This window comes from Neomonachus schauinslandi, chromosome X (genome assembly GCF_002201575.2).
Source record: "Neomonachus schauinslandi chromosome X, ASM220157v2, whole genome shotgun sequence".
In the NCBI taxonomy this organism is placed as follows: domain Eukaryota; kingdom Metazoa; phylum Chordata; class Mammalia; order Carnivora; family Phocidae; genus Neomonachus; species Neomonachus schauinslandi.
This window is the reverse complement of record NC_058419.1, coordinates 19,961,344-19,988,839: the sequence shown is the minus strand read 5'-3', so window position 1 is coordinate 19,988,839 and position 27,496 is coordinate 19,961,344. Positions and strand designations below refer to the sequence as shown.

Genomic DNA, 27,496 nt, shown 5'->3' with positions numbered 1-27,496 from the left:
ATAAAGAAGATATGGTCCATATATACAATGGAATATTACTCAGCCATCAGAAAGGACGAATACCCAACTTTTACATCAACATGGATGGGACTGGAGGAGATTATGCTAAGTGAAATAAGTCAAGCAGAGAAAGTCAATTATCATATGGTTTCACTTATTTGTGGAACATAAGGAATAGCATGGAGGACATTAGGAGAAGGAAGGGAAAAATGAAGGGGGGGGGAATCGGAGGGGGAGACGAACCATGAGAGACTATGGACTCTGAGAAACAAACTGAGGGTTTTAGAGGGAGGGGGCTGGGGGGATGGGTTAGCCCGGTGATGGGTATTATGGAAGGCATAATACTGCATGGAGCACTGTGTGTTATATGAAAACAATGGATCATGGATCACTACATCAAAAACTAATGATATATTTTATGGTGACTAACATAACATAATAAAATTAAATTAAATTAAAAAAAGATAGAACATTTTAAAACCAAAAATGCAGAAAGTCTATAATCTCAGAATAAAGAACAGTTCTTTCAATTGAGCAAATTTAGCTTTAGGTAAAAATCACTATATTTTTAGTTCTTATATTTTGCAGCAAACTAGGAAAAGTAGTATTGACTAGTCCTGGGCTACACACCCATCTTTGGGCTTCAGAAATCACTCAAGCTCCTCACTAGTGTCCATTCCTATATATGAAGCTCTGTATGAAAAGATTCTTTCAGAACAAAAATGTCCAACACACACAAAATTGTGAAGGGCTATGAAAAGTTTGACTTCTCTGAGGTTTGGTATATTTTCTCTTCATGGAAAATGCAAATTATGTAGCTGATTAGGTTTCCTTTTTTGTTTTGGCTACCTGGTCACAGGTACAGCTCAACTTTAGAAATTGAGTAGGATCCTATGACCTATACATATGAATTCTAATTAACCTCCCTACCTGGTCTTCACCTTTGATATTTGTTTATATTTTCTTAGATGCTGGTTTATTTTACTTGTAATTTTTCTCTTTTATTGTAACCTTACTTATAAGCTGCCTTAAAGTCTTTATGAAATGGGGTGATGTAATTCCACTCAACATTTAACCATTGTCCCCATACCATATACTCTTGCATACTTTCCAGTCATCGATGCATTATTTCCTCTTCCTGGATCATTCTTAGCTCTTTTTTTCCCACCTGCCACATTTCTCTATATCCCTGGACACTGAGCTCAAATATTACCACTTATGTGAACATTCCCAGACCATGACCACCTACCTATCACTCTCTCTCATCCCACTCTAGCTAAAACAGTACTTTTGTACATGTTTCTAACTAAGACATTTGTTACACTGTAGTGTTGTGATATTGACTTGCCTGCCTCTGTTACTGGACTTTGAGCTTGAAGGCAAGGATTGAGGCATGCCCATTTTGATCCCCTGGACCCTAGTTCAATATATTTTTAATGAATGGATGGCTGAATAAAAGCACAAATGAACAAAATAGATAGGAAGCCTCTGAGTTGTCATTCAAGAGGCATCTCATACGTGAGATGTATGAGCTGCATTAGGGAGAAAATATGGGGGTTCTAAAAGTACTGAAGGCAGTATGTGGGCAGGAATCTTATCTTTTTTTTTTTTAAGATTTTATTTATTTATTTGACAGAGAGAGACACAGCGAGAGAGGGAACACAAGCAGGGGGAGTGGGAGAGGGAGAAGCAGGCTCCTGGCTGAGCAGGGAGCCTGATGCGGGGCTCGATCCCAGGACCCTGGGACCATGATCTGAGCCGAAGGCAGACGCTTAACGACTGAGCCACCCAGGCACGCCATCTTATCTTTTTTTGTTCATTGCTTTATCCGCAGGGCTTCTCACAGTACCTTGCATATAGCAGACCTCAGTAAATATTTCTTGTATGAATGAATGTGCAAATGATCTCACTTGGCCACTCTTTGTAATAATTTCCATGGGGAGTCTTGAGAGTACCATCACTGGGTAAGTGTTAAGCTTCTTTTACGGAGGTACTAATTCTATTTGTTATAGTGTTTTATATATCATTGGCTTTCAGTGAAGTGTCCACCATGCTGATGAACAGTGCTCTCCTTTCTCAGGATTTCAACCTTATCTGCCACTGAAGGCATATTCTTTTTGTGGAAGATATTAAATATAATGAAACCACAAGTCTGGCTCTCCTTGGGGAGCTTGTAGAGCAGTGGCCTGTCATGTGTCACACATCCTCATTCTTTCTTTCTGTTCCCATCAGAGTTGGCCTTCTGGGTTCAGTGAGAACTGCCTTTTTTTTAAAAAAAAAAAAAAGATTTTATTTATTTGAGAGAGAGCGAGAAAGAGCGAGAGAGAGCGAGCATGAGTGGGGGTGGCAGAAATAGAGGGAGAAGCAGACTCCCCGCTGAGCAGGGAGCCTGATAGGGGGCTCGATCCCAGGACCCCAGGATCACAACCTGAGCCAAAGGCATATGCTTAACTGACTGAGCCACCCAGGCACCCTGAGAACTGCCTTCTTAAAAATGACAATGCCCGAGGATGGGCAGTGTCTTGCTCTGGGAATAAGGTCCATAAGTCCATACTTTCCAACATCTCCTATTATGGAAGTGACATAGTCAATAAAGTGGAGACACCATAAGGAGAGACACTTCTCCTTTGGGACTTCACAGGCTCCACATTTGGATGCTAAGGATATTTTAACTGAGGGGAAAATAAAGGAAGCAGCACACAGTATTCAATGAGTACTCCTTAATCTGTCCATCCTTGGATTCATCTGCAATGACGGGCTGAACGATGCTCCTTAAACAGAAGGCCTGACTCTTTTTGGTCCCTCTCTTCATGTGAAAACTAACATTCGTCTTATTTGACCAGCTTGGAAAAGCAAATACTCTTGCAGGAAAGACAACTGCCAGCCAGAGGGGACCTCCTAATCTGCCATCATTGTGGATTAACTTTATTGAATAGCAGCTGTACAAAACACCATGTTAGATGAAAGGGAGCTCCAAACCAAAACCCAGAGATGGCCTGTCTCTGCTCCCCACTTAATGAACATAATAAACCAGACACTGCCCTGACGACAAGTATGTGTCCAAGAGACTCAGCTTCCATGACAGTATGGATTTGAGCTCTCTAGGGCAAGTCAAGGAAGCTTATGTATCATTTGTTTTTCATCAATGCCAAAAGCCTTTTCTATTGTCACAGGCCAGATGAGACAGCACACACAAAAAAGGTCTGCTGTCTCGGTAGGAAACCTAAGGGGCAGAAAAGTAGTTGAATTACTGAGCCATCAGTGGGTGACCTCAGGGAACAGTTCCATGTGGCTCACTGTCTGCCATTTCCATTTTAAGGAATCTCGAGGGGCCGAGAGAGGATTGGGGATGTTTTAGCCCATTCGGTTAAAACATTACATAATAGAGATAACAGGCACCCTTTCCCAAAACCTGGGCAAGAAGAAGGGTACGCAGTATTGGAGTGTGGTGCCAACCTTCCATTTCTGTGGACACCCCCTCAGATTTACAGGGAGCAGTCAGTGGCGCCATTGTCCAGCACCTCTCCTGGGGAAGATTTCATTTCTGCATTCGTTACCCTTCACCGTTGCTAAGAATACAAATGAGCCATAATTCAATTTTTTGTGAGCCATATATCAGATGTGAACTTGAGACAATAATAGTAGCTAAGTTCACTGAGAGATTACTGTGAACCAGGCATCGTTCTAGGACTTTAATGTATTAACTCATTAATCCTCACAACAACCCTATGACATAGGTGCTATTATATCTTTGTTTTATAGATGAAGAAACTGAGGCCTCGAGAGGTTAGGTAACTTGCTAATGTTTACACAGCTACTTAATGGTAGAACACAGATTTATTTGAACCTAGGCAATCCAGATCCAGAACCCATGTTCTAACCTCATGGTTAAACTGACTTCTTAAAATAATACAGAGGAGAAAAAAATAGTTCACCCAAAACTCAAGTGATTTTACAGATAGCTTCACAAAGTATGTCTCAGCCCAATACTATTGTCCCATGTATTTTTTTTTATATTTATTATGCACCTACTGTGTTCCAGGTCTTTTTTTTTATTAACATAATGTATTATTTGTTTCAGGGGTACAGGTCTGTGATTCATCAGTCTTACACAATTCACAGCGCTCACCATACCACATACCCTCCCCAATGTCCATCACCCAGCTACTCCATCCCCCCAACCCCCTCCACTCCAGCAACCCTCAGTTTGTTTCCTGAGATTAAGAGTTTCTGATGGTTTGTCTCCCTCTCTGGTTTCGTCCCATTTCATTTTTTCCTTTCTTCCCCCATGATCCTCTGCCTTGTTTAAGACAAGAAGGGCACTACTAAACTAAATATCAGTATATCTGGATGGCTCAGTCAGTTAAGCATCCAACTCCTGATTTCAGCTTAGGTCATGATCGCAGGGTGGTGGGATAAAGCCTGGTGTGGGGCTCTGTGCTCAGCGGGAAGTCTCCTTCTCTCCTCCTCCCCCTGCCCCTCCCCCTTCTCATGTGCTCTGTCTCTCTCTCAAATAAATAGATATATAAATCTTAAAAATATATCTGCATTTCTAAGATCTGGTTTCCAAAAAGTCAAATAACTTTCCGTAGAGCATAGCTAAAGATCACTGAAACACAAAGTTGAAGGGGACCCTGAGAATCTATTTCTTCATAGTGCTTAAGAAAATAGGATATAGATAAAGAGGGCTAGAAGTAGAAATTAAAATTACTCTTGACTTTTCAAATGTCTGGTTGGAGGTGGATGTGAGGAATACTCATTAGAGCTGACAGTGGCTGCATGGCACCCAAATGCTTTCAATTTAAGTGGCAGCTTAGCAGCTATTTGAAGGAAGTATGTTAGTATTTCCTTTATCTTAAAGAGCATATAGTACTACTAATACTAATAATAATGATGATGGTTAACCTTTATGGAGTGCTTATTATATGCCAAACATTGGGATAAGCATATTATTTAATCTTCACAGCAATCCTATGAAGTAGATACTACAGTTATTCCCATTTTACAGATGAGGGAACTGAGGTACAGACAGGTCAAGTAACTGGTGAGAGGTCATATAGCTAGGAAGTGGCACAGCAAGGATCCAAACCCAAGCAGTCTGTCTTTGAGGCCTATGCTGTTAAATACTAAGCAAGATACCCTCTCTGTAGGAATAGCCCTCTGAGTTACTGTTAAGAAAACCTACCTAGTTTTTTAGGCCTGTTATTGTCCCCAGCATAGGCTTTGGGCCTATAATGATGGTTTGGATGATTTTTTTACTCTCTATGCTAAGCCTTTCTTCCTTCACATTATAGATGGGTAGCTAAGCATCAAAGATTACTGTGTGAGCATAGATTTATGTTTAGATGTGGTAATTTACAAATTATCTGATATAACTAACATAGAGTTCCCTTGGCATCAGAGCAGATCTGGCCTCAACATTTTTCCCAGGACATATACCCACACAGTTCAGATTTCTATAAACTGGTAATAATGGAAGGCAAATCAGATTGTCTAATCTCTCTAGACTATAAGATATTGTGACTCAGGACCACTCTATATGGAGCTATAAAATAATATATAATGTTTTAGTTTAAATTGTATTACAGTGAAATAATGAAGAAGAACTAAATTTAAAAACCTATTATACCCTTTAGAAATATCTGTAAGAAATATATTAACAATGATTTTAAAGTATTTTAATAGCCAACATGTTTGAGCACAACAACGTGCCAGGCATTGTCCTAAGCACAATTGTCACAAAACCCCTAAGGGTTACGTATTATTAGTCTGATTTTATGAATGAAGGAATTGAGTCTCCTAGAAGATATTTAACTACTCAAGATAAAGTAGTGAAAGAAACAGGCTTGGAAGTCAGGCAGATTGACTCTAGGGTCTGAGCACTTAACTATTATGCAATACTGGCTCCTGTCATAGCACCTGCTGATTCCAGATTGGCCCCACTAGTCATTCGAAACCCAAGGAGATCTATGGTCCAATCATTCGGCCCTCAAAGGATCCCTGGTTGCTCATTTCAATCATGGTTGGTCTAATGGAGTAGGATGCAATCTAGTCAATGATAGTCCAGAGCATGAATTATAGTTTGGTGGGGCAGTTCTTTGCCTCTGCCATATATAGAATCCAAGCTCCTTTGCCCTCCACCCATTTCTAATTCACATATTTTTTTTCTTTACATTTGGCTACTTTTATGCTTGTTTCCTAGTTTCTACGTAACCAAATTTCTTAATTTATTATTAAGATTATTAAGCATCATTTCCTACCCTACCATGTCCCCATTATAACTTATAAGGATTCAAAATCTGAACTGGAATTATGAAATTATTTTTTGGGGAGTGGGGGTCACTAACTGTATAAACAAATGGCACAACAAAGTGGCATCACTCTAGATGCATTTCTCAACTTTACTGTGTTTGTGAATAACCTGGGGATCATGTTAAAATGCAGCTTCTGATTCAGTAGGTCTGGGCTGGGGCCTAAGATTCTGGGCTTCTTTTTTTTTTTTTTTATTCAAGATTTTGTTCATTTATTTGAGAGAGAGAGGGAGTGAGAGAGAGAGAGCACAAGCAGGGGGAGCAGCAGAGAGTGAAGTAGGCTCCCCGCTGAGCAGGGAGCCCAACGTGGGATTCGATCCCAGGACTCTGAGATCACGACCTGAGCCGAAGGCAGACACTTAACTGACTGAGCCACCCAGGCGCCCAGATTCTGGGCTTCTTAACAGCTCCCAGGTTTTGCAGATTATACTTTGAGTAGCAAGGTACTTGATCAGCTTGGTTCTGTCATTCTTTTAAGTAGGATCACAATTAAATGAACCTGGAGAGATTAACGTTTAGGATATTTTAAAAGCACTGAAACGGCAATTCCCTAATGTCTTCACAAATCCATTTTAATGGTTAATAATAGTTCTGGCAGCACAGAGGACTTTTTTTGTGTTTAAACCAAATGCTTCAGATGCTGTGGCATTTTTCTTCTGATTTTATCCTTAGTGGACATGGAATCAGTACACCATGTCCATTCTCTTAATGGTTACTATGTTTAAAAAAATATGAACAGTTATTCAATGTGAACAACTTTGGGATGGTTCCCACCATCTTCTTTCCCCCACTTTAGGAATCCATGATTTTTGAGGTGTCTAAGTCCATTCTCATTTCCGCCCCATGTTTATCTGTCTCCTCTAAATCTATAAAATTAGATAAACTTTGTAATTCCTTTCCAAATCCTGTTGTCTTTTATTTCAATGAGCTATTTAAATATTTAATGACCATATCTTGCATCAGATATATCCCTACCTTGCCCATAGTGCAATAGGGAGTATACTAGTAACTACTGGCCACCCAGCCTATAAAGCTCATATTACAAAAATGCACAGTCTAGGCAGAATCTGGTAAATGTCAACTTCAAAATAAGTTGTGTCATACTGTTATATTTATTACCACATGGTCAATAAAAAGAAACACTTGTGATGTGATTAAAAATAGCATACCAGGTAAAATTGGTTGTCCAGCGATTCCCAGTGGTGCCATTCCAAGATTATTCATTGCTGTGGCCCATGCAGTTGGATCAGACATAGGTAGCGTCATTGCAGTGGAATCCACATTCAGAGTTCTACTATTATCAGCTAAAGAGAAATGACAAGTAAAATAATTTGTTGTATTAAGGTTTCAGTATATAGTTTGCTTAACATAAACTGGCAAACTCTTTACAGAAATGGACTGATGGACAAATGGTAGATAGGGCCTTAATTCCAGCTCTTTACAAGGGTTAAAACAATATGGCTTGAATTGGCAGGAAGTCATAGAATTTGAAAGCAGTTTACCAGATGCCATTTTAGTGTGTTTCTTTCTTTCTCTCTCTGCTCCCTCTGTTCCTTCCTTCCCTCGTTTTTTTTTTTTTTTAATGAAGACTTTATTTTTTTAGAGCAATTTTAGGTTCACAGCAAAATTAAGAAGGTACAGAGATTTCACATGTGCCCCCTGCCTCCACACATGCACAGCCCCCCATTATCAACATTCTGCACCAGAGTGGCACATTTGCTACAACTGATGGATCTACATTGATGCATCATAATCACTCAAAAGCCATAGTTTACATTAGGGTTCACTCTTGGTGTTGTACGTTCTATGGGTTTGGACAAATATATAATAACATGTATACATCATTCAGAATATTTTCACTGCCCTAAAAATCCTCTGTGCTTACTTATTCATCCCTCCCTGCCCCCCAACCCCTGGCCATTACTGATCTTATTCCATCTCCATAGTTTCACCTTTTCTGTAATGTCATATAGTTGGAATCATACAACATGTAGCCTTTTCAGACTGGCTTCTCTCAGTAGTATGCATTTAATGTTCCTCCATGTCTTTTCATGGCTTGATAGCTCATTTCCTTTTAGTCCTGAATAATATTCCATCATATGGATGCACCACAGTTTACTTATCCATTTACCTACTGCAGGACATTGCAGTTGTTTCCAAGTTTTGACAATTATGAATAAAACTACTATAAACATCCATGTGCACATTTTTGTGTGGACATAAGTTTTCAGCTCCTTTGGGTAAATGCCAAACAGTACAATCAGTGGATTGTACAGTAAGAACATGTTCAGTTTTATAAGAAACTGTCAACCTGTCTTCTAAAGTGGCTGTACCATTTTGCATTCCCACCAGCAATAAATGAGATTTCCTGTTACTCCATACCATCACCAGTATTTAGTGTCAGCATTCTGGATTCCGGCCACTCTAATAAGTGTCTAGTGGTACTTGTTGTTTTACTTTGCATTTTCCTGATGATACCTAATGTGGAGCATCTTTCCATAAGCTTATTTACCATCTGTATATCTTCTTTAATGAGGTATCAAAGTTTTTTGACCCGTTTTTAAATTGGGTTGTTTTCTTACTGTGTTTTAAGAGTTCTTTGTATATTTTAGATGAAAGTCCTTTATCAGATGTGTATTTTGCAAATATTTTCTCCCAGTCTGTGGCTTGTATTCTCATTCTCTTTACATTGTCTTTTGCAGAATAGAAGATTTTAATTTTAATGAACTCCAGCTTATCAATAATTTCTGTCATGGATCATGCCTTTGGTGTTGTATTTAAAGTCATCGCCATATCCAAGGTCCTTTAGGTTTTCTCTTATGTTATCCTCTAGGAGTTTTATAGTTTTGCATTTCACATTTAGGTCTATGATCCATTTTGAGTTAATTTTTGTGATGTGTATAAAATCTGTGTCTAGATTTTTTTTTTTTTTTTTTGCATGTGGATTTCCAGTTGTTCTGGCACATTTGTTGAAGAGACCGTCTTTGCTCCATTGTATTGCATTTACTCCTCTGCCAAAGATCAGTTGACTCTATTTGTGTAGTCTATTTCTGGGTTCTCTATTCTACTCTACCCATCTATTTGTCGATTATTTCGCCAATACCACACTGGCTTGATTGTTGTAGCTTTATAGTAAATCTTGAAGTTGGGTAGCATCAGCCTTCCAACTTTGTTCTTCTTCAATACTGTGTTGGGTATTCTGAGCCTTTTGCCTCTCCATGTAAATTTTAGCATCAGTTTGTTGATATCCACAGAATAACTTGTTTGGATTTTGATGGGGATTGCATTAAATCAAGTTGAGAAGAACTGACATCTTGGCAATATTGTGTCTTCCTATCCACGGACATGAAATATCTCTCCATTTATTTAGTTCTTTGATTTCATTCATCAGAGTTTTATAGTTTTCTGGGTTTTTTTCCCAACTGTATATACCATAGGAGCTTGGGATGTTTCCTATTCTTCTCATAGTCTAGTTGCATACAATTACTTCAGCAGCTTCCATCTAAACTATCCATGCATGCAAACCAAGAAAAATCATCCAAGGGCTTTCATAGTAGCAATAAGAAATGAAAAGTTATATTTTTGATGTAATTTCATATCTTTGAGGCAGTAACATTGAATAGAAATAGACACACAATCAACAGATATCAAATTAGCCAATTGAATATTTTGGGAATTAGGGAGACACCAGAGAATAAGCAGATAGAATACATAGTCCCTGCCTTCAAAGGTTATACAATCTAATTTAAGAGACCAGTGATGGTGGTACTGATTACTACTATTATCACTACTCTCACCACCTCCATCCATTACTACCACTAATTATTGAACACTAGCTGTATGCTAGGTAAAGCACTTGGCATGCATTATTCTAACTTTCAAAACAACCTAATGAGAGAGACTATTTATATCTCCATTTAATAGATTAGAGGCTTTTACTTTATTTTTAAAGATCTGTTTATTTTAGAGAGAGAGAGAGAGTGTGCGCATGTGAGAGTGGGGGAGGGGCAGAGGGAGAGAATCTTTTAGCAGACTCCCCACTGAGCGGGAGCCTGACTTGGGGCTGGATCCCATGACCCATGAGATCACGACCTGAACTGAAACCAAGAATCAGATGTTTAGCTCACTGAGCCACCCAGGCACCCCTAATAGATGAGAGACTTAAAGATCACATATATTGTCCGAGGTCACCCAGGTTATATGCTGTTAGCCACTATGCTTTATTATCTACAGTGAAACAATTAAGAAACAATCAAAGAAATGGAATTGACCAGAAATGTTACTGAAGTTTAAGGAATGATGGGTGCCTGGGTGGCTCAGTCATTAAGCATCTGCCTTCGGCTCAGGTCATGATCCCAGGGTCCTGGGATCGAGCCCCGCATCGGGCTCCCTGCTCTGCAGGGAGCCTGCTTCTCCCTCTCCCACCCCCCCTGCTTGTGTTCCCTCTCTCGCTGTGTCTCTCTCTGTCAAATAAATAAATAAAATCTTAAAAAAAAAAAAAGGAATGAAAAGCTACTGTGGCTTGAGTAATGGAGAAGATAGGATTTGAACAAATGGCCCAGATTTCGACATAACATGTCTTGAGTGATGGGTAGTTATTAGATAAAGAAGAAAGAGGGGAAAAGACATTCCAGGAGCAGTGATGACATAAGCAGACAATGAAGTGGGTTATAACCATGTGCATGTGCATGTATATACTGCATAGTTGGGAGATATATAATCATAAGTCATTGGAGCACAGAAAGACTTATTTTGGGAAATTTCCCTCTGATTACTGATTTCCATAGAAAAATTTTTCCATGGCTTTTCTCCTACCTCTCATGTACACTCCTGCCAATTACCTGAAGGCAACTCTGTTCTAATTGTAGCTTGCTATTTGTTAACATCTATCACATCCTTCTAACCTGGGAACATCAGGGATAATTCCTGGCCTGGTTATTTATAAAAGTGCTATTTTGGAAACTAAATGGTCAGAATAAGAAAATGCAAATGTCCAAAAACATTATTTCTGAAATATTAGTTTTTATCATTCTTCTATGCTGCCTATGTATCTTATCCAAAAACCAATCCCCCCCCCACACACACACACAGAGTGACTAATGGCCTTAAGCAATTGTTACTATAGTCAGAAGTCACATTTCAGAACTGGTGATTTCTCCACGGATAGAAACTCTAGCCCTCACACCCAGTTTTCAATGCTCTCCCATGAAGGCATATTATGGCTAGAAATAGCCTCCTTGTAACTAAGGAAACAAACATGGGGCATCAAATATCCTTCGGGTCAAGAGTTTGCATATTGATTATTTGGTTCATCTGAACTCCCAATCTCCAGTCCAGGTGAGACAAGTTTTAGGGAATGTTATAGCTGGAAGGGACCCCCTGTTGAGATTATTGAATCTGCACCCTGATTTTCTCTAATGGCTGCAGAATGACTTCAAGAGGAAACATCTAGGTTTAGAAGGACTGGGCCCCCATGCCAAAAATAATTTCTTGCAACAGTCTGGTTACTCGTTGGCTCTGCAGTCCTGGGAAACATAAAAGAATCAGGAATTATTCTTAATAAAGAATTCTGAGATCAAAAAATGAGAATTTACAATGTATCAACCTAGCCAAACTCTGGACTAATTTTTGGGGAGGGGTGAGAATTATCTAAATTATCAGTTTTTTTTAAAGGACAGTACAGTATTACTATTTTCAAAATATATATTAATTCAAAGTGCCTGTTAAAATGTTAGCAAGTAGAGTTCCTGCTAGGCTTGTTTACATGAACCAGTTGGTTTAGATAAAGACCATGTGTAATTAACAGCATTATTTTGCTATGATAAATTCAGTTCTTAAATTCTTAAGGAGCTCTGCCTTTTCATTTCCCTCCACTCCCCCAACACCCATCTACATCTGTCAAATACTACTCATTTTGCAAGGGTCATCTCAAATGTTATGTTGTCTGTGAAGCCACCTCCCTGGAATGAATTACTCCCTCCTAGTGTGTTATCATAACATTTTATCTAGAATTTGATTTTCATATGTTTGCTTATTCTCTCACTCCTTTTCCCTAAACCAAACTTTTATCGAGTCTTACTATATGCCAGGTCATGTGTTAGTGACTTGGAATGTGGAGATGAACAAAATTCATTTACTGCTCTGGAAGAACTCACAATACAATGAGAGCATGACATATAAACAACTAAATATAAATTATTATAATAAGTACTGCAGTAAAACTATGAGGAAAGTGCTATGAGAACAGAGAAGGAGTAATTAAATATGCTGGAATGGCTTTGGTTGTATGTGTTTGGGCACAGAGAGCAAGAGGAATACTAGGGAAGGCTTCTCTGGGAAAGAATAATTTGAAATGAGTCTTTAAGGAGGGATAGGATTTTCCTCCAGGTACTGAATGGAGGATTTGGGTTTAAGAGCATTCCAGCAAGCAAGAACAACTGGACATTACCATTGACTGCCTTGAATTATAGTTGTTGAATACATGTCTCTCTTCTCTAGCTAGCCTGCATGCTCCTTTACGTCAGGGACTTGGTTTTAGGCATCTTTGTTTCCCTGTTTCTTAGTTCAGTGTCTGGTATAAAGTAGGTATTCAAGAAATATTTGGATGAATGAATAAATAAAATCAACTTACATTGATTTTGGGCACAATAAGCAATCCATGCAGTGACACTCACTGATTATTTATATACCTTTTCAGAATGATAAATTGTCTTAAAAGGGATAGCATAGTTGCTAAACTAATTTTCTCTCCAGGACAACTGAATTGACATGTAGCAATTTACTTAGAGTTACAACCAGAGATAGATGAACCCAACTAATAATTCAGTTTGATAGCATTAGCTATAATCTTTCTCCCATATAGGCACAGTCATACATATAAGCAAGCTTGTAAATTTTTACTTTCAAAGAGAAATCCCAGATGATCGTCTCTGTCTGGCAGCAATCTGGATTTAAGGTCTGCAGTAACAAAATATGTTGTGCTGAACATCTGTTTAGAATCATCACTTAATGGTAGAAAAGTTAAGTCCAGGCCTGATTCACTTTCTAGACTAAAAATGGACATCTAGCAATTTCTTTAAGTGTGTTATAAAAGTAGTCCCATGTCACTAAAGAAAGAGATTGCTCATTTTCCCATAAGTCCTACATTCACTGGCAGTGGCCAAGAATATTCAGAAGGCAAATATCATATATTGATATGCTATCAAATAGTCTTCAAAATGCCTCACCCATCTGAAGAACATGTCCTGCTATGCTGGTTTTCTGTTCTGCCTTGTGTGGCGACTCCTCAAGAGATCACAGGTTGTACAGTAATTGTGAATGAATGTCTTCTAGGTAAGTTCATTGAGTTTATGGCACTTTGGAGCAAGAGTTCATTAGTGCCAAAAAAATAAAAGATTTGGAAGTAATTATCGATTTTAACTTGGTATTGCTCCATAACTATCAAGTCATTGCCATCTGTTTATTTTTATATTATACTTCACTTGATTAGTCAATTATTGTCAGTTATTTGATCTTGAAGACAACACACACACACACACACACACACATTCTGTGATACACCCATCCTGTAGTAGACTTAATTATTTCATATGTTTCCTTTATTTCCTTTGAAACAAGTTCAGTATGTTGGTGTCGTCTCATCGACCATACTCTTTTTATTAAGACAAAAGCTGTCCTTCTCTGGCAATTTACTCTCCTCTAATTCTCTTTCTTATGTCCAGGTTTATATCCATTGGCTTTTATGCTTGCTGTAATTTTATTACACAGTATTGTGCAAAGTTGAGGAGAGGATTTTGTCAACAAACATCTATTGAAAGTTTGTTAAGAGTAGGAAGCAATCCTGCCTAGTGACCAAGAGTATGGGTTTGGGAGTCAGATGGTTTGGGACTAGAGTCTAGCTGTACTAAGTAACTGTAACGTGCTCATTCTGTTTCTCTCTTTACTTCTCTTCTTGCTGGTCTGCCTTCCAGACTTCCTTTTATAGTTGCTGTACATTCACCGAACATTTTCTATGTGTCAGGCTCCATCCTAGACGTTGAATACATTATGGTGAGTCAAACAGGCCTCAACCTTGTTTTTAGGAAGCTCTCTAGTACAGGAGGGAGATACTAAAATACAAATAAACATAAAATAATTACATATTGTGATAAGTTTTTTGAACAAAGAACTGGGTTTGATGATAAAAATGGCAAGTTACAAATTTAGGAAAGTGATAGTATCGACCTTATAGGTTTGTTGAAGATTAAATTAGATAATGTGGGTAAAAAAATTTAGCATGGCTTCTGGCTCATAGTAAGTACTTGGTAAGTGGTAATAATAACATGTAATAATTAAGATGATGATGATGAACCCAGCCCTTGAAGGGTTCAAAGTCTACCGAGAGATACAGCATATATAGGAATTACAACAATACATTATACAGATGATGAAACAGAGGCACAGGCAGTTTAAGTAATCAGCTCAATATTGCACAGCTAGTAAGTGGTAAAACAGGGAAATGAACCCAGGCGACTCTGGTACCAATGCCCATAGTTTTATCCATAACACTAAACTCCCTCCCAAAGAGCCCTTTATTTTCTGTGTTCCCCTAGCTCATTGAACACATTACTATGATAGCCTTTATCACATTATATTTTTTATCACCTCTTTCTATGTCTGCCTCTCCTCCTAGACTCTGGATTCCCTTATTCCTCTTTGTTATTCCTAGTGCCTAGACACTGTGTCTGACACAAAGCAGATGTTTAATAAATGATTTTAAATAAATGAATCAGGAAATATATGAACTTATGTAGGAGAGTCCTGCATAGACATTCTTCTTCCTGGAAGAAGGTAGGCATATAGCAGGTGCCAAGCTACTCAGAATGGGATACCACTCTGTTGTTGTATTAGATAAAACCTGTTTTGGTGGGTTTCTTCTGAGGACTAAATACTAAAAATTTTAAATGGAGAGGGGAAGATAAATGGTGATAATTTGAGGTATTATAATCTTAACATGCTGATAATATAAGAAAATAACAATTACATAAATACAAACTTTAAGGAAGATAAATCTGTAGATGGGAAGGTATTTTTCATCACATAAATTCCTCCTGGGTAAAAAGGAACGGACTAGAATTTCTTTGAAAATTTAAAGGTAATTAAATTTACTAAAATAAATGTGCATGTAGCAGCCATATTTTTTAGCTCCTTGAGGGCAGGGGATATAAATCTCATTTACTTTTATTATATTCTATAGTAATTAGCTCAAAGTAGGTGCCAATTAGTGTGCTTTTAAATAAGTGAACTCTGGAAGAACTCAGCAATTGTATAAAGTGGGGCTTACCTGCAAAGCCTATTTCATAGACCCACAGCCAAATAAAATCTCTTTGCATTGTGTAGTACTGCACCGTGGACTTAGCCCTCTAGTCATTTCTGCAGAAGGAAGATAGTGGTCCAAAGCTGGGTGAAACAGACCTCTGGAACATACCAGGACTTAGATAAATGGTGAATAATAGTGTTAATGATAGTAATTATAACAAGACTAAAGATAGTTAACACTTATTTAATACTTACTATGTGCCAGGCACTGTTCTAGGCACTTTATGTACATTAATTTAAAACTCACAACAACCCTATGAAGTAAGACCTCTCACTATCCCCATTTTACTGATGAGGTAACAGGAAAAGAGAGGTTAAGCAACCTGTCAATGGTCATACAGTTAGCTCGCAGTGAAGCTGGGATTCAAACCCAGGCAATCTGACTCCACAATTCATGCTCTTAACCACTATACTATATTAAACTAGGGAAATCATAAAGTTATAAAATATTTGAGCTGGGAGGGCTGTCGAGCTCATCATTACACAGATGGGTGTTCCCTAGGTCCTCTATTGCAGGGATTCTTTTTTTTTTTTTTTTTTAAAGATTTTATTTATTTATTTGAGACAGAGAGAATGAGAGACAGAGAGCATGAGAGGGGGGAGGGTCAGAGGAAGAAGCAGACTCCCTGCCGAGCAGGGAGCCTGATGCGGGACTCGATCCCGGGACTCCAGGATCATGACCTGAGCCGAAGGCAGTCGCCCAACCAACTGAGCCACCCAGGCGCCCTATTGCAGGGATTCTTAACTGGGGCTAAGTTGTCCACTCCCCAACCAGGGAACATTTGGCAATATTTGGAGACACCTTTGGTCGTCACAACTGGAGGTAAGAGGTGCTACTGGAATCTAGTGGGTAGAGGCCAGGGATACTGCTAAACATTCTACAATGTACAGGACAGCCCCCCACAGCAAACAATTATCTGACCCAAAGTGTCAATAGTGCTAAGGCTGAGAAACCTTGCCTTACTGCAGCAATTTTCATGTGTTCTTACTGGAGAGTGCATTATATCCTTGGCTTCTTTTTTTTTTTTTTTTAAGATTTATTTATTTATTTACTTGTCAGAGAGAGAGAGAGAGAGAATGCACACGAGCACAAGCAGGAGGAGGGCAGGCAGAGGGAGAAGTAGGCTCCCTGCTCAGTGGGACTCAATCCCAGGGGCCTGGTATCATGACCTGAGCCGAAGGCAGATGCTTAACCGACTGAGCCACCCAGGCATCCCATACCCTTGGCTTCTTCACAATCCCTTCCCATCTATCACATGTGCAGCCAATTCTACCTTCTGCAGTTTATGAACTACTCCCTTATGCCACTGTACTAAAACAAATCAGACCACCTCCCCCATCAAGAATCTACTAACATTTTTAGCATGGTTACTTTTATGCTTCACACCAAAGAAATGATCCTCATGGTGGAGAGTCTAGGTGCCTCGGAAGTTCTGCAAATAGCACTAGGAATACAGTAACAAAGAGAAAGGAAGTTTAGAAAATACTTTACGGAACACAGAAGAAAACACCATCTCTAGCACACCACACAGGACCTTACATACAGTAGGCACTCAAGAAGTACATGTTGTAAAAGGTTATGGCACAAGGGCAGTGTTGGGTGTCCTAGAACAGAATAACATTGTGCTTTCTGTTCTCTGGCTAAGGGAAAGGAAACAGCAGGATAAATCATGTTTTGGTTCTGCATTAAGCCTAGGGCTCAAGGTTTTATCTTCTGTTTGGTATTTATTGCTCATGAAGCAATATATTGTGTGTTGCAGGTGCTATTTTGAATCCTTCTTCATTTTCTTTGAAAATTAACAATCCATCATTATTTGTGAACAATGCGCTGAAGCCCCAGGCACATCCCTCTCTCTCCGATCACAGACGTCACCAGCAGTCACACCACAGCTTGCATCATGGCTATGCAGTGTGAGGGAACTGATAGGGGCTTTTGTAAGACACGGCTCCTAGGTGGCTTGAGAGAGATGATACTATTAGACAAGCAAGGGCTTTATTTCCTTATGAGTGTTTCCAAGAATGGATCAAAGAGCCACTCAAGAGGATCAGGGTGTCACAACATATTCTTCCTTGGAGAAGAGGAGCGGAAGGGTGGGGGAGGGAAAAGGGAAAGGTTTTATGCTAGCCTATATTATAGGTAATCATTTTCACAAGGGCTGAGTGGCAGGGTGGAGGGTGGGAGATAATAGCTTGATCCTCAAGGTATACAGATGAGAACCTTGGGGTAGAGAGTGCTTTCTCAAACTAACGCTCATCCTGGAAGATTCATTGGTTTAGTCTATAAGCTGGAGGGTCCTGGACACAAGCACCTCTATGTTGGAGCAGTTACAAGGATATTCAAGATGGTTTTTTTGAGGGAGGAGGGGCAGAGGCAGAGGGATAGAGAGAATCTTAAGCAGGCTCCACACCCAGCACGGAGCCCGACGTGGGGCTTGATCTCACGACCCTGAGATCACGACGTGAGCTGAAATCAAGAGTCGGACGCTTAACCACCTGAGCCACCCAGGTGCCCCATGGATATTCAAGGTTCTTAACTAGATCTACATGAAGCTAGAGTGCCAAGCCACCCCTCCAGATAGCAGTTGCTGTGAGGGTGGGGTGTAGCAAGGAAGAAGAAGGACACAGGTCTTAGCATGCACCTCTCCAAGGAACTCACAGCATATATCCTGCATTTATAAAGGCAACAAGATAGAGTGGAAGAAATATAGATTTTGAGCCAGATAGACCCCAAATCAAATCTTGGCTCTACTGTTTACTAGTTGTGTGACTTTAGGCAAGTTCCACACACTTTTTAGACTGTTTACTCACCTGTATTATTCACCTAACAATAATGATGTTGATTCCTAGTATTGATTAAATGCTTATTATGTGCCAAACACTGTTTTAAGGCTTTATATGTACTATGTAATCTAATCCTCACAACAAGCCTATAAAATTGGTAATTTTATCATACCCATTCTACAGATAAGGAAAATGAAAGACAAAGAAGTTAGGAAGTTGTCAAGGTCATAGATGGAGTTAATGCTGGACTTGAAATTCAAATTCAGGCAGTATAGCTTCAGAGCCCATACTTTTAACCCCTGAGCTATATATTCTCACTACACTATAGAAAATGCTGAGCAAATATTCAATCATGATCTTAACCCCACTTCCTTTATCTTTCCCTTGTTTTAGTTCCCATTAAGAAAGAAACCATTCAGTTGCCCTGTGGGGGTCTCTTCTCCCACTTCTCAGAGCTGGAGCTGGGGGCCTCCTTTGCTATTTCAAGGTGGACTGGCATAGATTGAAGAATCTGAGTAATAGTCCTTGTCACTTCAAGGTTATCAAGCTGTATGTGAGCCAAGAGAATAGGTTGAGGTTGGATGCAGGCGTCCTGGAAGTCCAATAGGCTCCACCATTAGGACCTTGGAAGCTTCCTCAGTCAGTCAAAGCAGGGGCTAGCCACACTAGAGAGGCTCTGTTGGGCTTTTCTGGACTAAGTCTGTCATTCCCATCCCTGGCTTCTTGGGCTTCTGAGATCCCAGTGAACTCATGTTACCCTGGTCTAGGTTGAATGGTCGACAATGGTGGTCTAGTTTTGAGACTGCATCATTGCCTTCATTCCGTATTTCCTTACCTAATATTTAGACAAAAAACACCAAAAGCATAAATGGGCCGCAAAAATGCTACCTTACCCCAACTCTTTTAATGTCTGTGCTAACTGCCTGTTAAACCACACATTTCTTTTCCTGGTTTTGAAACAAACACATTAATATTACTGTCAGGATCCCAAATGCTGTAGGTATTGCTTTTCAATTAGAAATCTTAATATTTAACAAATCAGGTACTGAGCATGCTCTTTAAGTTAATGGTGTGACTGGTGGTGGAGGGGCAACAGTGAAAGAAAAAAAAGAGAAGCATAAATTCTGTAAGTTCCCAAAGCTCTGTGGTCTATGCTTTCCTGAGGTAAGTTGCATAAGAGGTAACTTCGCACCCCTGCTGCTATGCTGTTGGAAGTCTGGAAAGATCTCTTGGAGGAAAAAAAAAAATAGTCCTGGGGTTAATCCACAAGCCATTTTACTTTAGCCCTTGTTGCTGAAAATCTTTCCAACATGTTTCAGTCCACTTCCTTGCCACAGGAGATGGAGTACAACAAAGATAAATATAAACTAGGTCTGGAATTAGGAGGGCTGAGTTTCAACTCTGGCTTGACTCCTCTTGCTGTGTAGCAATCACTCACACCTGTGTTTGTCAGAGTGCGGTCCAATCATTTGCATCACAATCGCCTGGGGTGATTGCTAACTAGCCAAGTTCCAGGGTCCACAGCTGAGGTTTCCATCTGGGTGGTGCTGGGGAATCTGCCTGTTGAGCAAGCACCCAAGATAACTCTTAGGCCTACTACAAATTTGAGAAACACAGAGCTTTGGTCGCCTCATGTATAAATAAGAATGATGCCGCTCCTTTCACAAGGTTGTGGTGAAAACACAGGTGGTCAATACGTGCTACCTATACCTGAATCATTGAGTGAGATTATGGCAGGGCTTCAGGATCCATTCTGAGTATTAATTTAACAAACATGTTAAATCCATGCACTATTTGGTGGTACCAGAGTGAAAAATTCATGTTTCCCTGCCCTTTGAGGGGCTCATAGACTAGTGGGAGAGACACACAAACTACTGCATAGCTTGATACTGGCTAAACAGAGATTGAAGGGGAGGCAGTTACTCTGCTGGGAGGAGAGGTGGTGGTAGAGAGGAAGGGGGAGCATGGAGGAAGTGATGTTAAACTGAAGAAGTCACTTTGAAGTGAGTTTCAAAGGATAAACCAATTATGATGGTACTGTGGAGATCTTAAAAAGGTATAGGAAATAAGGCTGTATTTGTGCTAGGTCTAAAAACTAGAATAGAAACCAGAGGGGGAGACAAACCATAAGAGACTCTTAATCTCAGGAAACAAACTGAGGGTTGCTGGAGGGAGGTGGGAGGGATGGGGTGTCTGGGTGATGGACATTGGGGAGGGTATGTGCTATGATGAGCTCTGTGAATTGTGTAAGACTGATGAATCACAGACCTGTACCCCTGAAACAAATAATACATTATGTTAATAAAAAAATAATAATAAAAAAGAAATTGTCTTTGTTTGGGGGGAATGGGCGTGAGCAGAGAATATTTCCCATATCAGTTTACTTATCACTCCTCTCTCCTAAAAGTAGAATATTAAAAAACTGGAGTCATTTTGTATTCTCCAGTTGGTTGGACTTTGAGAGGATGGGTATTAGACTATATTGTTGAGTTGCTTTGCGAGTCACTAACTACAAGGCCATGGTCTAAGTCAGAGGGGTGGGACACTGGCCATGACCACTATAAACAAGTCAAGTGTTAAATCCTATTGATAATGGGAACTTTGGCTTGAGAACTGGCTGCCTCAGCAGAGTCATCCTCAAATATTAAGGGTGATGCTATATATACACAGACAGCCACAGGAGGCAGTGACTAATGGCTCTGCCTTGCACCAGCAGCTCTGGCTCCTTTCTAGCTTCTTTACCTTGACAAGCAGCCTAAGCCGAGTTTTCAAACTCCACCTCAATTTAACAAATAATCAGAAAACAACAGCTTGTACCATATAGAACTTCATACTGCCTCCCCCCAATGTCATGTATCAAAGTAACTGATTTTTTTTTCAAAATTGCAACACACTTTCACCAATCCCCATCATGCCTTTGGCCAGACCAAGCATGATAAACTCTCAATCTTTAATGCTGTGTGACCCTGAATAAAGAAAAAATGAGATTATAACTAGTTAAGATCACGGTTTTTGTATTAGTTCTAATCCTGGCCTGCCATTTACTAGTTGTGTGATGCTAGGGAAGTAACTTAATGTCTCTGGTCTTCATTTTCCACATCTGAATCATAAGGACAACAATAGCATCTATCTCATGGGGCTGTGGTAAGGCTTAAAGGAGAAAATATGTGAAAAAAAAAGTCCACTGCAGTGGCTAGCTCAGGAAGTGGTAGTTAAATACTAGTAATTATTATTAATATATTAACAATAGTGGACATTAACTCTGATATCTTATAGAAAACAGGGGCCATTTGGGGTGGGGAAAAAAGGGGAGTATTATAATTCCTTCAGTTGTGAAAAGGACAGGAAAATACCAGTAGGGGAACTAGCCATTAATAATACTGGGGTATGTATTTAAACAGAAAAGAACAATATGGCTTCTCTCTAACCAGTTCTTTACCAAGAGCACTGCCAGAAGGAACAGTGGGACTAATTTATATGCTTTTCATCTGCTACATTTTTTAAAAGTGGTACTGCTAATAAAACCCTCAAAAATTTTCCAGTGTTAACCATCCTCCTCCACCATATATACCCCAAACCCATCAGACTTGCTGCCAAAACCTATTTGCTTTTTTCCCAAAAGCATGGATGGCATTTACGTCCATGCTCTCACTTGTGATCACCCCATCTGTGGTGGAGGAAAGCCAGAATTACTTAGTATCACTTCTTCATTTCCATGATAAGGATGGGAGGCAATGGAGTAGGCAGGAAAACTTGCTTTTCATGGCCATCTTTCCATTAAGACAAAGAGAGGTTATGCCCATAGCTGTGACCTCTGACAGCTGGGCAGAGGACACCCACTGTATCGGCCTACTCCAGGAACAATTCATATGCAAGTGACTTGGTCAGCACTTTGTGATTCTGGGACAATATTAATAATAGTACCTTTCCCAGAATCTATCTTACACATGATATATTTTTCCCCATTTAATTCAATAGTTCTCCTGAATATTTTAATACAGCAATAGTAGTCCAAATAGCAAACAAGAATGAGTTATTGACTTTCCTTCCTTTTATCCATTTCTGCTGTAACTTAAATTTTCTTCCTGAGTGAATCTCCAGGCTACTAGTGACATCACCTTTAATCCATTCATGTTTTTTTTAAATTGGCTTTAACATGGACGGGACATAAGCAGCTAAAAAATAAAAGATGTCTACGTTGGGGATGATCTCCAGAGCAAACCTTACAGGGATTGGTAGAGCAAATTTGATTTGAAAACGGTTACAGAGGGTGAATTCCCTGTAAATAATGAACTGGAAAGAAAATCAGGCTGGGAGTATTTGCTTATCCACTTATTTCCACATGGAAGAAAAGCCATAATTCCTGTCAGCCCGTGCTTATAGCGTGCCTAGATTGGTCAGAGAGAAACCAACTGGTGACAAACATAAATACACAAGCCCACCCGTTCACTGCATTTGCTGTCAGATTCAACACCAGGGAAAGCCAAAAGATAATAAGTCTTTGGGTAACAACCCATAAATCCGTGGTTACAGTTCAAGCACTTAACTTCAAATTTCCAAATGACCGTGCCACTGTTCTTTCTTCTCCCAGAAGCTAGAAGTTCACTGTCAGAAAGGAGAGGGGAGATATAAGGCAGCTGAAATGCTCAAAGACCCTGGGAAAATTATGGGAAAGCATGCCCTCCCCATTCATCACAACTTCTTGAGAAACCAACTGGTATGTCACTGGGAGATATTGTCAGAGCAAAGTGGCTACTTTTTTTTTTTTAATTAAAGTGAAACTAGCTTTCAAGAGTGGCTACCTTTTTAAAAAATGTAAAGCTAATTTCTATATGTCAAATCCTATTTGCCACTCACACTGTCTTTCTCTAATATTTTTAAATTAATTATTGAGTAGGTACAAAGGGGAATTTATAAGAGGCAAGTGTAAAGTATTAAAAAAATGGTGCATTTGGGGTGGGGAAAAAAGGGGAGTATTATAATTCCTTCAGTTGTGAAAAGGACAGGAAATCTTTAACACAACATAACAAAATTATGTACCCAACGTGCAGTTTAAGAAAAAGAATATAATTATTACCTTTAAAGGCCTCATGTGCTCCTCCCTAATTCCTTCCATCTCCCCTCAGAAGTAACCACTATTCTGAATTTTGTGTTAATCATTACTTATATATACTTACAGTACTACTACATATGATGATGCTATCTCTTCAGAAATATTTTATTTGAATTTCTGAAGGATTCTTTAGTTGCCAAGAGCTCTGCCTTGTGCTGTTCTCTCTCACATTTCTCCCCTTCCCCTTGCTTCTCTGCCCGTCCCGTGCAGCTTGTCCAGTAGTCTGTGATCCGTGAAAGAACATGAGTGTTAAAGATATCATTTAATCGTGAACCCATAGGGAAAGACAGTAATTCTTTTGTAATATGGCTAATTTCCTTTTGTTTTTTCGAGCAAATCACTGCACGGACCTTAATTTGTTTACCTGGAGGTTTGGGGACATGAAGATGGCAGTGGGCTAAAGAGCAGGGTGACAGGTCTGTGTGTATTGCCTAGCCTGGTTTTGGAGTCAGAAGACTATGCTATTTACTGGCTGTGTGACCTTGGGCAAGTTACTTACAGTCTCTGAGATTTGGCTCCCTCATTGCAAAAATGCAGACAACTATAATACTGATCTTAGAGGGTTGGTGAGATGGTTAGACAAGAGCTATTAATTGTAAAAGTGTTTTTGAAAGCTGTGAGATACTCTATAAAAGTTAGTTGTTAATGATGCTGCTATTCTGCTGCTGTTGTTGATGCTCTAATATCAGTTCTGTTAAAGTCAAGGTAAAAGACTAGATAGTTTGAATTTTCTAAGTCTGGAGCTAATCCACAGATTTACCCTTGCCAGCTGTCTGGCAAAGCTGGCACAGCGCAGACAAAATTAAATTTTCTTTTCTAACTCTGTATTACCCGTCTACATGGGAACTTTCCACCTTCAAACACCTTCTTCAAATCCCACTGTACCTGCCCAATCTGCATGTGTGGGAGTTGTGTTTGCTCTGGCCTACGTCAGCGCTGGAGCCTAGGGCAGAAAGTAGTCACACATTACAGGCATGTAACATTTTCTCAGTCATTTCTCATAGGACAGTTCTGGCTGGTAACTCGAACAGAAATGTATGCAGGATGTGCTCATCATCTGATCAATTTGTGCCTAAGGAACCTTCTGAAGGTCCTGACTTTTGCCTGTGCAATATTAACATAACCATTTGCATGTTATTTCCATTTTGTTTTTAAAAGGGTCTCTCCTTGAAGATCTGTGAGAATGACAGTAAGCAGTGAAAAGCCACGTTTCCATTCTGCAAACGATATAATCAAATCTGTAAATGGGTAAAAATACACACAAGAGACGTTCCATAAAACTGCTGGCAATTATTTCAGTGAACAGACGAAAGTTGTGCATGATTCCCCACAGCTGCTGCAGGCGTTGAAGGAAGAGATTCAAACAACAGAGGGGGGAATATCGATCATCTTTTTGAATACGGAGCTAGGCTACCTGCTTGGGTGCCCAGGAGAGGGTGAGAGAAGAAGAGTGCTGGTAATATTCCCACACACGTTTCCCACCCTTGAGGCTCGACAGCCACATGCCCATCTGCTGCTAAGAAAAAAATATAGACAGGGCTTAAGTACATGGGACAGGCAGTTTGACCTCTGAGGTTGCAAGGCTCTTGCCCTCCGCCTAACAGCTGACGCCTGGAACAAGCAGGCCAACCCCTCATGACCACAGCAGGGGCTAATAGGAGGGCTCCAGCTGAGGGATGGCTGCAGCTATGGCAACAAATGCCCAGGAACGAGTTAACACCAACCAAAAGGGTTAATGAGAGAGGCAAGGGCTTTTATACAAATGCATTAGGGAAAGAAACGCGATACCGTGGGAATGAGGTCCATTAATAAAGCTAAGTGATAAAATCCACCACCATTCTTAAATTGGACTTGGCTACTTAAACTGCTTTTCCAAATCAGTCTCCTGTGTTCTAGCTGTTCATTGAGATACCAAACTTATTTAAAGAATAAAAGCAATACTATATGCAGTATAAAAGGAAAAAGTAGGCTGGGCAAAAGGGTATATAATTAGACTTGCAAACAAAGGAAGGAAGAAAAGAGATGTGTACAACTATGGTCTGAATATGTTCAAACAGCTTGTTGTTACTAACAATCACCACCTGACAATAAATTTCCCCCCTACATGTGGATTACAAATTGCATTATTATGATGCATTAGAATCAATCTGAGTACTAATGATAATGGGTGCTTGGGTGGCTAAACATGGCCCCCAATTACTGCTGAGTGCCCTCTCCTTTTGTGGCTACAAAACAACTGTCATCAATATTCTCTCATAGAGGATGTTTTTTTATCAGCATTATGTCCTCAAAACATCCCTGGAAGGCAGGTCAACATTGATGGGCTTTTTTGAACAAAACAGGGAGGCATGGAGAGGTTAAGTGAAAATTAGCAGAGGCAGCACCACCATTCCATAAAAGAATTTGGGTTATAAAGGCAGCCAAGGTACAGAAACAAAGGGCTTTGGCTGCTCTTTCAATGATGGCAGTGCCTACTGAATGTGGTGGATCAGTTTCCAGTCTTCCAATCACTTTCTCAGCCACAGTGAAAAGCATAGATTCCTTAAGCCACTACAGTTGGAATGTCTGGTTGTAGCACAAAGCACAGTACCACAGAATATCTTTTAAGTCTGGTATAGTACAAGCCCAGAGTAAAATTTTACTTCTTTTTTTTTTTTAAAAAGATTTATTTATTTTAAAGAGAGAGAGAAGGGGGAGGTGAGGGGCAGAGGGAGAGGGAGAGAGAGAATCTCAAGCAGACTCTGTGCCCAATGCGGGGCTCGATCCCATGACTCGTGAGATCATGACCCAAGACAGAACCAAGAGTCAGATGCTCAACTGACTGAGCCACCCAGGTGCTCCCAAAAATTTTACTTCTGAGAAGAAAAAAGAAGAGTACACTTGAATTCAGAAATTAGTATAATCTGTCTGAATAGTATTTCCTAGTGGCATGAATGAATGAATGAGCAAACAGTATTTACTGAGGCCCTCTTAGGCTTTTTGTTAGTGGCTGAAAGGGATATAAGAGAAGTAAAAGACAATTACTTCTCTCGGACAGCTTGTGATCTACTTCAGGGTGGAGGTGGGCAAATTCACACACAAATGGAAAGGAAAGGAAAACTCATAAAAGGCCTAAGTATAAAGTGACAGTCCTGTTTGTCCTACTCATTAGAGGAAAAAAGCAAGAAAACCTTAAAGGTGGGGTGTTGGTACATTCCTACATGAATGTTACCAGAAGAACTTAAGCTGATAAGCATATTAGACACTTCCATCAATAATGAATGTACTCACAAGAGGGGTGGCCAAAGGAGATGAACAGGAGAGAACATGAGGTAAATTAGATGGACAGATGAGGTTAGGGAACCAGGATGGAGGTGTCTGCCTTATTTGAATATGATCACATTGTTTTTTTAAAAAAAGATTTATTTATTTTAGAGAGAGGGAGAGAATGAGAGCACGGCAGAGGGGGGCAGAGAGAGAGAGAGAGAGAGAGAGAGTCCTCACGACCTAAGCGGAAACCAGGAGTGGGACACTTAACTGTGCCACCCCGACACACTTCATGCCATTTTTGAATCAAACTCCTTTGATACGGCCTGATTCATTGGGGACAGTGCTACTCAGGCAAGTACATCTGGTCGGCATGTTGCTATGTACAGCTAAGAACTAGAGGGCAGATAGTTTGAGGTGTAGTGCTCTGGTGAGCACATGGAAGGCAGATAGTCTGTGTTGTGGGCTGAAGAGTGGCCCACAGGTTTTAGCTGTTAGACATACAAAGTGGCCAAGTTGTCATTCTATTTCAGAAATGAAGGTGTTCGACTTATGTGCCTGTGCAAGTAGAGTGTTAGTCACTCATAGGGTATCTGCAAGGAGAGACTGAATTTTCCTGAAAAAAGCATTTTGGATCTGTTTTAGTGACTTAGCTGATATTCATCAGTATTCCAGATAATACCTTCCT

General features: G+C 39.8%; 1 protein-coding gene across 2 annotated transcripts in view; it reads right to left on the bottom strand.

The window, feature by feature from the left end:
- ENOX2 (ecto-NOX disulfide-thiol exchanger 2) overlaps window positions 1-15,682 on the bottom strand; it is a 75,204-nt gene extending 59,522 nt beyond the window's left edge. For both annotated transcript variants that reach the window (XM_021685673.1, XM_021685679.2), the window contains exons 1-2: window positions 15,634-15,682; window positions 7,481-7,615 (exon numbers count right to left, since the gene is read on the bottom strand). In XM_021685673.1, the coding sequence (XP_021541348.1) occupies window positions 7,481-7,615; window positions 15,634-15,682 (184 nt within the window). The remainder of the gene's footprint in view (window positions 1-7,480; window positions 7,616-15,633) is intronic.
- Between the last annotated feature and the right edge of the window lie 11,814 nt (window positions 15,683-27,496).